This window comes from Dunckerocampus dactyliophorus, chromosome 6 (genome assembly GCF_027744805.1).
Source record: "Dunckerocampus dactyliophorus isolate RoL2022-P2 chromosome 6, RoL_Ddac_1.1, whole genome shotgun sequence".
Lineage (NCBI taxonomy): Eukaryota > Metazoa > Chordata > Actinopteri > Syngnathiformes > Syngnathidae > Dunckerocampus > Dunckerocampus dactyliophorus.
Genome location: NC_072824.1, coordinates 7,241,285 through 7,252,898, shown reverse-complemented (window position 1 = coordinate 7,252,898; position 11,614 = coordinate 7,241,285). Strand labels below are relative to the sequence as shown.

At 45.8% G+C, this 11,614-nt stretch overlaps 2 protein-coding genes across 2 annotated transcripts; one reads left to right on the top strand and one right to left on the bottom strand.

Moving 5' to 3' along the window:
- The first annotated feature begins 885 nt into the window (after positions 1–885).
- Positions 886–1,896, top strand: LOC129182997 (myelin and lymphocyte protein-like). Its single transcript, XM_054779739.1, has 4 exons — positions 886–1,025; positions 1,263–1,430; positions 1,504–1,629; positions 1,706–1,896. The coding sequence occupies exons 1-4, from the start codon at positions 936–938 to the stop codon at positions 1,778–1,780; spliced, it is 459 nt and encodes a 152-aa protein (XP_054635714.1). The 5' UTR covers positions 886–935; the 3' UTR covers positions 1,781–1,896.
- A 7,254-nt stretch (positions 1,897–9,150) lies between these two features.
- rrp36 (ribosomal RNA processing 36) lies at positions 9,151–11,265 on the bottom strand. Its single transcript, XM_054779727.1, has 8 exons — positions 11,039–11,265; positions 10,539–10,782; positions 10,336–10,468; positions 10,200–10,266; positions 10,035–10,139; positions 9,886–9,960; positions 9,697–9,814; positions 9,151–9,539 (listed from the first exon to the last, which is right to left on the bottom strand). The coding sequence occupies exons 2-8, from the start codon at positions 10,771–10,773 to the stop codon at positions 9,382–9,384; spliced, it is 891 nt and encodes a 296-aa protein (XP_054635702.1). The 5' UTR covers positions 10,774–10,782; positions 11,039–11,265; the 3' UTR covers positions 9,151–9,381.
- Positions 11,266–11,614: the final 349 nt, after the last annotated feature.

Genomic DNA, 11,614 nt, shown 5'->3' with positions numbered 1-11,614 from the left:
TGCTTTTGCATTTTTTTTTTTACCAAAATTGTTAGTTTTTTTACTTGAGTTTAGCCACAGTCAACTGCATTGAGAACTGCATTTCATGTATTATTTAGTTGGGTTTTTTTTATATGTTCCACTTTCTTTTTTTGTTTTTAAAATTAAGATATTTCAAAATAACACATTTTCGAGCTGTAATTATTATTATATACGTGAAACTGATATTTTTGCCCAAGGTTACTGTCAAAATCTCATACCGGCCCATGCCTACTTTCGTCACACATACACTGAGGTTTCTATACACACTCGCATTGCCAACTGGTGGCCTGGCGTGCACATTACACTTTACATTCCATTTTGACAGTGTTGTGGCGCGTGCGTACGCTACAGTTACATTCACCACGTCAAGAGGACAAAAGCTCAGGTGGTGTGTGACCGTTACCATGGTAACAACACGTCACATTTGACTTCAATGTCTGTGCGGACATATGGGTTGTTACGTCACCAGGAATGTAGGATGACATGAACAGATCCTGGTCCACAATGGATCGAGACAATTGTTCTCCTGGCTGTTAATGAGACAACAGGTTGCCATGGCAACAACACAAACCATGACATTGCAACAATTAAGCAGTCAGGGCACACTTTTAATAATAAAAGATAATAATGGGCATGTTAATCGGTGTCACACATGACAACAACTTAGGAGAGTTTTAGCAGAAAAACATAGTAGTAGCATTTAGCTTGCTCGTGTTCGGATCACCTGTACAGCGGCGTGGTCGCGTGACTGCAATTAGCGGCGGTTGTCATGGCGACGAGTGAGCCAGCCGACTCAAACACTGAAGAGCTGTCAAGAACCTGCGAGGCAGTATAGTCCCGCTGCGTGCGCGATATGATTCCACTTATCGTGGCTACTTGAGCCTTTTGTGGTTTATTTGTGGGGCAGCAACAGGATGGCGTCCAACACTCACACCATGGAGAGCCTTCCCAGCGGCCTGAGAGTCTGCTGCACCATCCCTGACATTCTCTACCTGCCTGAACTGGTAACACCTTTTTCTTTGAAACTTATTTTATACTTAATAATAATTATTGTGTGTGTGTGATCAGTCAGTGTTGGCTGCACATGTCAAAGGTGAAAGGATGGAAATTAGATGACCAATAGTGTGAGTAGGCGGAGTCAAAACAACTGTCAACATTCCAGTCCTCTTCTTTCTTGCTGTGGTGGAGACAAGCAGTAAAACACCTGTGCACACACTGATACTGTGTGTGTGTGTGCACAGGTATTTGGTGGTCTGGTGTGGATCCTGGTGGCGTGCACGCTTGTGGTCCCACAGAATCCCCAAGGCTGGGTGATGTTCGTGTCTGTCTTCTGCTTCGTCGTCACCTTCCTGTGGATGCTGATGTTTGCCTGTGGCTGTCATTCCAACAAGAGCAGCTGGGCAGCAGCAGTGAGTCCTCTTTCTTCTTCTGCTGCTGCTGCTGCTGCTTGTGGACCAAGAGCGCTGCTGTCTTCTTTTTCAGGACTTTGTCTATCATTTCATTGCCGCTGTCTTCTACCTGAGCGCCTCAGTGGCCTTGGCAAAGGTGACCCTGGACATGAGGGATGGCGTTGACTTCCAGAACTACCAACTGGATATCTCAGCTGTGGTTTGTCTCACACACACACATCACACAGTGTGACATGTTCAAGTAATGTGTGTTTGTGTGTGTGTGTTGCTTTCAGGTGTTCTCGTACACAGCAACGCTACTCTACTTTGTGCACACCATCTTGTCAGCCATCCGATGGAAGTCCTTCTAGACTCTAACAGACAGTCATGTCATATTTTATTCTTGTTTAAAGCGTTGTGGCTAACTTGTTTTACTGTTTCTATTTATTATCTTTGAAGAGTTTGCTAATAAAGAATGTTTTGGAATACCTTTATTGGAGTAACTTTATTGGAATGATGTGACTGTGTGTTGCTAGACCTGGTTGCTATGGTAGCAGCTGGCAAAGACATGCTGCTTTGACCCTTGACCCCTCTACAGCGTTGCATTGTTGTGGCCCTGCAGGGGATCAACATGAAACCACTTTTAACATACGCACGCACACACAAACACGCAGCAGGTGTGATGATGAAGAATGAATCATTGATGAAGCGTCTCCATGACAACACACACAAGGTGATTCACTGAAGTCAACTTCATAAATAGACAATAAATGCTTAAGCAAAATTTAACAAGTAAAAACATTTGTAAGCAAAATATGTCAAAAGTTAAAACTACTAAGACTACTACTGAAATATTGTAAGATACCTCACTTTTTATTGTATAGCAGCATCCATCCATCCATTTTCTATGTCGCTTATCCTCATTAGGGTAGCGGGGGTATGCTGGAGGTTATCCCAGCTGACTGCAGGCGAGAGGCGGAGTACACCCTGGACTGGTCACCAGCCAACCGCAGGGCACATATAGACAAACAATCATTCACGCTCACATTCATACCCATGGACAATTTAGAGTCTCTAATTAACCTAACATGAATGTTTTTGGAATGTGGGAAGAAAACTGAGTACCCGGAGAAAACCCACGCACGCACGTCTTCCCGATCGGCTGACTGTGTGGCCAACATGCTAACGACTGTTAATCCGAAACTTGACTAATGTATTATGAAATGAGTGCTCGTCTGCGGTTGAGATACGTCACTGTGCAGTCCCCCACGCTGATGCCTGTATTAAAAAAAATTATCGTTTAAAAAAACAGTAACATTTTGTGTTCATACAAAAACAACTACGGTTTAGGGGGAACGATTTTACGTCCTGATTTTGCTCCATAAAAATGTTCAAATGTTCACGCGCACCATTTTGTTCAGGCACTTTTTACGTCGCTTATTCCCGACGTGATGGCTGGCGCCGCAGGAAGATCGTTGTGAAGGTGATTTACTTAATCATTTCTACCTTTTTATGTCACTTATTCTGGTTTTACGTCGCTAGTGTAACAGTTAATCGGTGACGTTAACGTTTGCGTCAAATATTGACTATTGATCACTATTATCTTCTCTTTCATTCAAACGACTCAATGGACACTTCATTAAATACACGTACACTCGGCCCACAACTATGTGGACAGTGATTTAATCTTTTGGACCTTTAACTAACAAAAACATGTCGAACATTTTATAGCTTCTGTTTTCTATTCGGGTTAGCTATGGTAGCTTATGCTTACTGAATATGTGCTTTTTTAAAATAACCTCAAACGTTCTCATTGGTCTCTTCTAACAGTCACTACATGCTGGACACATAACACGGGACATCTAACATTAAACATAAACATCCGACATGAGACAACACGATTGACTGTTTCATGTCCTTCATGCAGTGAGTCGAGGACGTGTCACCGACTTGTGTGTTTTGACAGAATCCTTTTGTCAGACGTGTGATGGGCTTGCGTGACGTGTGGCGGCACTACAAGGTTCTGCTGGTGATGGGCACCAGTCTGGTTCTGATCCATGTGGGCTGGTACCAGCTGAAGTCCTACCCCCTGCTACATCAACGAAGCACACAGGACGTCGTTCCGGAACCCGCAATCGTCGCCTTTGTGTCTCAGCCGCAGGCGGATAAGAGCAAGTAGCTGAGGTAAGCGCAGCGCCCCTGCTGCTCGCAGACCTCGCTGCCTCACTAAAGTGGACCAGCTTGTTCCACACTTCTGGTCCACCTGAGGGAAGCATTTACTTGTTGCAGCTTCTCTCATGGCAGCAAGATGTTGCTAAAGCTGGTAATGTTTGCTTTGCAGATGAAAGCTAACAGCTGGCTGAGGAGGAATTGGATGTGGGTGGTGGGGGGAGCCTTCCTGAGTGTGCACATGTGCACATGGTTGATGCAGCGAGCCATTCGGAGCGCTGTACACTCTGAGGTGACACAACAAAAAGATGTTAAAGTGGACTGACATTTAGCTTGAACTGATTGTTGCTTGGCAACCAATCAAGGACTTAATTCATGTGTCAAAAGTAATCTGGTAATGTCATTAAAACATAATCAAATGTCATACATTTGTCTTTTCTTTAACATGATGGACAGAACCACAGAGGTCCAATCACCTGAAGATGATTAACAACATGCTTCAACACAGTAGCATGATATGTCAGAACATGAGTCCTTCGAACTGTGCTATGCTAACTTCTTGCTCATACTAAGCTCCAAAAAAAGTGATCAGGTGTGAACAGCCAAAACTACAGAGGAGGAGAAGCGGTTGTCTCCTGCTGGAGGTTTGGTGGGTTGCTGTGGAGTTGCTGAGGCCGTCAAGATAATTAGACAGCGGATTGTTCTACGCTGAAGAACAATCGTGCTGAAGTTCTGCCTGCACGTGTCACAATGGCTAATATGCTACGGTAGGGGGAGGGGACAACATGCTGGCCATGCCCTTCGTTATTATTAATGAGCTTTGCCAGTCACGTGCAGGTGCAGAAGTACCTTCATACGTGAATGCCAAATCAAGACAAGTCAGTGACAGTGTCCACACAGTGTTACATCCAGAAGTTCTCTGACGACACAGCCATTGTGGGTTGTGGTTCAGAGGGGAATGATCTGGAATACAGGACGGTCATCAGGGATTTTGTCAGCTGGAGTGATCTTAACCAGCTGCAACTCAACACCAGCAAGACAAAGGAGATGATCCTTAACTTCCAGAGGAAAACATCTCACTTCACACCGATGAACATCCAGGGAGCGGACATAGAGTTGGTAGACAGCTACAAATTCCTGGGTGTTCACCTTAACAACAAACTGGACTGGTCCGTCAACACCCACGCCCTCTACAAGAAGGGCCAGAGTCGCCTCCACCTGCTGAGAAGACTGAGGTCCTTTGGTGTGTGCAGGACTCTCTTACGGACCTTTTATGACTCTGTGGTGGCCTCAGCCATCTTCTATGCTGTGGGCTGCTGGAGAGGGGGCAGCACGGACAAGGACAGGAGCAGGATCAATAGGCTGATCAGGAGAGCGAGCTCTGTCCTGGACGGTCCTCTGGACTCCATGGAGGAAGTGGGAGAGAAAAGAATGCTGGCTAGGCTGACATCCATCATGGACAACACCTCTCACCCGCTACATGACACTGTGGGTTCCCTTAGCAGCTCCTTCAGCAGCAGACTGTTACACCCACGGTGTAAGAAGGAGAGGTTCCGCAGGTCCTTCATACAGACTGCTGTCAGGCTCTACAACACCTGCACCACCTGAACCATGTGTCACTATGTATTCTTTACTTGCGTATCTTGCTTGCTGCTGTAACAAGTGAATTTCCCTGCTGTGGGATTAATAAAGTACTATACATACATACATACATACATACATATTTACATTGAAATACACGTTACTTTACTTTTATTTAAATACACTTTACTTTTACTTGCAATTAATTGCACATTTGTATTTTAGATTTAACCACAATTTAATTAATTAAAATTAAAAATAGGCCACAAGGTGGTTAGCATGTTGGCTACACAGTAAGGAGATTGGGAAGGTCCGGGCTAGAATCTCCCTTGGGCATTTCTGTGTGGAGTTTGCATGTTCTCCCCGTGTGTGCTTGGGTTTTCTCTGGGTACTTTGGTTTCCTCCCACATTCCAAAAACATGCATGTTAGGTTAATTGGCGACTCTAAATTGTCCATAGGTATGAATGTGAGTGTAAATGGTTGTTTGTCTATATGTGCCCTGTGATTGGCTGGCGACTGGTCCAGGGTGTACCCCGCCTCTCGTCCGAAGTCAGCTGGGATAGGCTCCAGCATACCTGCGACCCTAGTGAGGATAAGCAGTATAGAAAATGGATGGATGGTATAGAAAATGTAACTCCATTTAATTAATTCACATTTATTGGCAGGAAAAACAGAAAGGATAATGGATATGTGTAATAAAATAAAATACAGTGGAAACTTGTTTAGCGTATGCCCCAGTTAGCATGTTTTTTTGGTTAACGTCTAAAATTAACTTAAATTTTTCCCTTTGCATACATTTTCCAGTTAGTGTATAGTGTATGGTGCGCGTCTTGTGTTATTAATACACTGTGTGAGTCCAACTGTGGTCTTAATGGTTTAATCACAAAATGTCCTTAACACTAATCGAGAGCTTGCTTATACATGGAAACAGGAAACGGACGTTTCACCTCTGTGAATCATCACCTTATCATGGTGGAGGGGTTTGAGGAAGGAGCTTCTGCAAGAGGTTGAAATATTCTGACTATACCTAGTCAGACTCCCTTCACCCCACAGTTTGGGTTCTGAAACTTCGAGGGCAGCTGGACCTTGTTCTACTCTGGAGTTGCCGCAGGGGAGAGGCTGCAAGCTGGTGTGGGCTTATTAATATCCCCCCCGGTTCAGTGCCTCTATGCTGGAGTCATCCCCGATGAATGAGAGGGTCACTTCCGTAAGCCTTCGGTTTGGAGAACGGGTCCTGACTGTCGTTGGTGCATGCGCGCCAAACGGTAGCTCAGAGTACCCAGTCTTCTTGGAAACTATCAGGAGGGGTGCTGGAAAGCATCCCTGCTGGTGACTCCTTAATTCTACTGTGAGACTTGATTGGGAGGAAAGGCCTGTCCAAACTGAACCCGTGCAGTGTAATATTATTGGACTTCTGTGCGAACCACAGTTTGTCCTTAAACACCATGTTCGAACATAAGGATGTCCATGAGTGCCCCTGGCACCGGGACCCCGCAAGTCTATTATTGACTTTGTAGTCGTATCATCAGACTCATCATCATTAGATGGTGCGGGAGGATGGCGGACAGACCTGGCAGACCCAAACGTGTAGTGAGGGTGTGCTGGGAACGTCTGGCAGAGTATCCCTTTCGTCTTCAACGCTCACGTCCGACAGAGCTGTGCCTGCATCCCAGGGGGCAAGGATATCAAGTCCGAATGGGCCATATTCTGTGCCTCCACTGATGAGGCAGCCGATAGGAGCTGTGGCTGCAAGTTGGTCGGTGCCAGTCGTGGCGGAAAACCCTGAACCCAATGGTGGACACCAGAGGTTAGGGCTGCCGTCAAGCTGAAGGAGTCTTATCAAGCATGGATGGCTTGTGGGACTCCTGAAGTGGCTGACAGGTACCGGCAGGCCAAGAGGCATGCAGATGATGCCGGTGGTCAAGGTAAAAACTCAGGTGTGGGAGGAATTTGGTGAGACCATGGAGCACAATTTTTGGTCAGCCTCAAAGGTTCTGGCAAACCATGCGATGCCTCAGAAAGAGGAAGCAATGCCCGGTCCTGTTGACCTTGACTGAGGATACAGTCGGGCAATGGAAGGACACTTCTCAATCCCACTGACATACCTTCCATAGAGGAAGCGGAGTCTGACGACACAAACGCAGACAGGTCCATCACCGTGGCTGAGGTATCTGGGGTAGTCGAAAAACTTCTCAGTGGCAAAGCTGTGGAGGTGGACAAGTTTCATCCTGAATTCCTCAAGGCTCTGGATGTCAATGGACCGTCTTGGCTGACACGTCTCTTTAAACAGTGCATGGAAGTTGGGAACAGTACCTCTGGATTGGCAGAGAGGGATGGTGGTCCCCATTTTTAAGAAGGGTGACCGGAGGGTGTGTTCCAACTATAGGGAGATCACACTCCTTAGCCTCCCTGCAAAAGGCTATTCCAGGGTGTTGGAGACAAGCGTACGACCGTTAGTCGAACCTCGGCTACAGGAGGTAATAATGTCATTTTCGTCCTGGTCGCGGAACGCTGGACCAGCTCAACACCTTTGCAAGGGTACTGAAGGCCTCATCGGGCTGTGACCTTCAACGTTTACTGGGGAGGTTTGCATCTGAGTGTTAAGCTTCTGGGATGAGACACCGCACCTCCAAATCCGAGGCCATGGTTCTCAGTCAGAAAAGGGTGGATTGCACCCTCCGTGTTGGAAGCGAGGTTATGCCACAGGTGGAGGATTTCAAGTATCGGGGGGTCTTGTTCACTAGTGAGGGAAGGTTGGAGCATGAGGTCGTCAGGCAGATTGGCGCAGCGTCTGCGGCAATGCGGTTGTACCGGACGTCGTGTTGAAGAGAGAACAGAGCAGGCAAGGGCAAAGCTCTCAATTTACCTGTTGATCTATGTTCCCACCCTCACCTATAGTCATGAGCTTTGGGTCATGACCAAAAGAAGGAGATCGTGGATACAAAGTGGCCGAAATGAGTTTTCTTCGTAGGGTAGCGGGACTCACCCTAAGAGATAGGATGAGGTGCTCGGTCATCTGGAAGGGACTCAACAGTAGAGCCGCTGCTCCTTCACATCGAGAGGAGCCAGTTAAGTGACTCGGGCATCTGGTCTGGATGCCTCCTGGACGCCTCCCTGGTGCGGTGTTCCAGGCACGCCCAGCCGGGAAGAGGCCCCAGGGCAGACCTAGGACACGCTGGAGGGATTATGTCTCACAGCTGGCCAGGGAATGCCTTGGTGACCTCTCGGTGGAACAGGAGGAGGTGGCCAGAGACCAGGAAACACTACTAAATTCAAGAAATAACTCCTGGCAAAACATCCATGTTGCTTTCGTGGTCACAGTGTGTCTTTGTCAACAATCACGTCTTCAATGAAGGTACTGTAAGTGACGTTAAATGTTCATTCATCCCTTTGATTCATCATTTATTGGAATTTCTAATTTTCTGCAATTATAAAAATGTGTTTTGTGTTAACATTTCCTTTCTGGAACGGATTAATGGTATTTACGTTATTTCTTATGGGAAAAATGGATTTGGATAGAGGACATTTAGATTAAGAGTCGGACCTTCTGGAACGGATTAATGACGCTAACCAAGGCTCCACTTTGCTTGGAAATTGAGTTTTTATAGCCAGTTTCACTTTAAAAACATATGACATAAGCCTAGAACTGTCCTTCACAGGGTTTTTGCCTGATATTGACAAATCTTTGCTTTTAACACCTACTACTCGTCACAGGACTGTCAATGAACGCTGACATTTTCAGAGACAGCTTATTGGCCAGTCGGTTCTGTTTTGCTGAACTCCCTGAACACAACCAGTTCCCGAGCTGGTTAGCTCCAGCACATAAGTTCCCATGGCGACGTATCCTGCTAAGAAGTGAACCAGCTTCGTAGTTCGACATATCCATATCCTCAAACTCATAAGAACTCCTGCTTCAGAGTACAGGCCTCAGGTGTTTAAAAAATTAAGACAGGCTTTAGTCCAGCAATGTACACACACACAAACTTCAAATGCATCAATATTTTAAAGGTTTATGTAGAAAGTAAAGTTACGGTGACAGTAACGTAAGAGGTTTGTTTCATTGATTGAAAAAGATTAAGGATCATTTTTACAGCTGATCCATCAAGAAGAACAATTAAAGGAGGAGGTCCTTTATGGATGTGGACCAACCTGAAGACACTCCAACAGCGTCTAGTGAGACATGATTTTTATGTGTGACCCCTCCCCCAGAACGCATCAGCCTCACTGTGTTTTTCCCTGCTTGTTGTGCTGTTGCTGTGGCAACTTCCTGCGATCTTTGAGGGCGTTCCTCTTCCTCTTCTTGCTCAGGAATTTCTCCAGCTTGCCGCTCTTCTTCAGCTGATGATACCTCTCAGCCAGACGCACCTTCTTCTGATCGCCTGTTTCACATGAAACATGGATCAACAACATTATCAATTAATGATTACAATCAATCAATGACTACAATGCATGAAAGAATCAACTAACAAATGAAGGAACAAACTAATTAATGAATGAACGAATGAAGTTGTGTAAAGAACAAAGTGAACTGGTTACATTTTTTGAGGAAGAAGGGTCGTGCTCCTTTATTAGCTTGTTCTCTCTGCTCCTTCTTAAACTGAAGCTCCCGTTCCCTCTGCTTCTCTCGACTCAGCCTCGCCTGCTCCTGATTGGCCTGCAGAGCGCCAACACGTCCGTCACATGTCCCACAATGCTCAGTGTGACGAGGACGAGGGGGAGACTCACCATCTTCTTGAGGAGGAAGTGGAGTTTCTCCTTCTTGTCGTTGTTCTTGGTCTTCTTCAGCTCCTTTTGGATCACCTGCACAAGATGAAAGCACCAGTGTGTAGCTCCGCCCACAGAGAAATTAAGTTATGCGGAGATTGGGTGTGGACCTGGGCCTCTCGCCGTCTGATGTCATGGATGAAGTCGTAGGTCCTCTCAAAGATGTCCGCCTTGTACTCTCCTGACAGGTCGTCAAAGCGAGGGTCTCTCAGCGTCTGGATACAGTTAACTTGTGAGTGTTTTCTTCATTTACGTTCTACGCTTCCTTAACTCACCGCTTTCTTGACGGCAACCACCTGGCGAAGAAATGGCGCCGCTTTCTTGGAGGACATCTCCATGGGCCTGAAGACAAAAAGAATTTAGTCGCACACGTCGTTTGGGTCACGCCTATGGCAACAATTACCTCCTCACCTATTCTTGTTGAGACGTTTGTGCTTGGCGCTCTGCTGACGCTTGGTGGCGCCATAGGCCACTTCCTGGTACGCTTTGGTGCCCACTTCATTCTGGAGCTTCATGACTTCCTCAAAGGACATGTTGGAAAGTTCTGGCAACAACACAACACTCACCTGTCACTTTCGCATTACACACTTACACCTTTAAAATATGTCCCTCACCTTTTTTTATGTCGTCTCTCGTCTGAATCGCTGACTCTTCATTGTCGTCCTCATCTTCACTTTCTTCCTCCTCGACATGATCAGATCCATCAACGTCTCTCTCTTCATCCTCACTGCATTCCCCCACCTTCTCAGCTCCTCTCTCCATCAGCAGAGCGAAGTTCTTCTCCACATCAGAGTCTTCTTCGTCGCTGCTGCTGGTCGCATTCTTGGCCGTCTTCTCTGCTCTCTTCATGTTTGTCGACTAAGAAATTCAGTTAAAAGGTGCAAGCTTCTTAACGTGTCAAGAAGTCAGGTTAACAGCAGTTAGCGTTCACGGAGGAGACAAAGTACAGCAAAGAGTTGACAAATGAGTTTGTTGTAGCCATCGCTAATAAAGCAAATGTTTTCGCCTTGAAGAAAATGAAAAACAATGCGAACATTTACACACCAAATTGATTTTTACATATAAATGAGTTGTTAAACATCAACTGAAATTATTTAACAGCAACGTGTTTTACCTGAAAAGCAGATGAATGTTAAAACATGAACATCGTTAATCTACTTTAGTTCTGTTGCGTCAGGGGAGGTCAGGCACGCGAAGGGCAACACAACGACTCCACATTGACTTCCGGTATTTGTTCTCTACTTTGGATCGGCTCAAGAGTTGAATTCTTGATGAATGTTACAGATTCTTAGTCGAACTGTGGAACCGCTGTTTAGCTGGTGATTACACGCGTCTGCAAGCGCGTTTGTTACGCGTCATTTCCTATAGTACCTTTGCTTTCACAATAAAATCGTAGCACTTGTGACTGGATGGAAAGAGGGTCAGCTCGCATTCAGATACTGAGTCTGCTCTTGTTTACCTTTACAATATTCACATCTCGCTATTATATAGCCCAATCTCATGACATAAATCTATACATTTTGTGGTCGGTTTCACTGTCAGTAATTTACGTTGAAACGTTTAGTAAGTTTCCGGTGACAATTCTGTGGCGCATCGTCAACCAGAGAAACGATTTATCTGGTTGCTAAGAGACACTCAGGAACAGTTGCCCTCAGTTTAAACATGTCAGGACCGGAACTGTACATCTCAA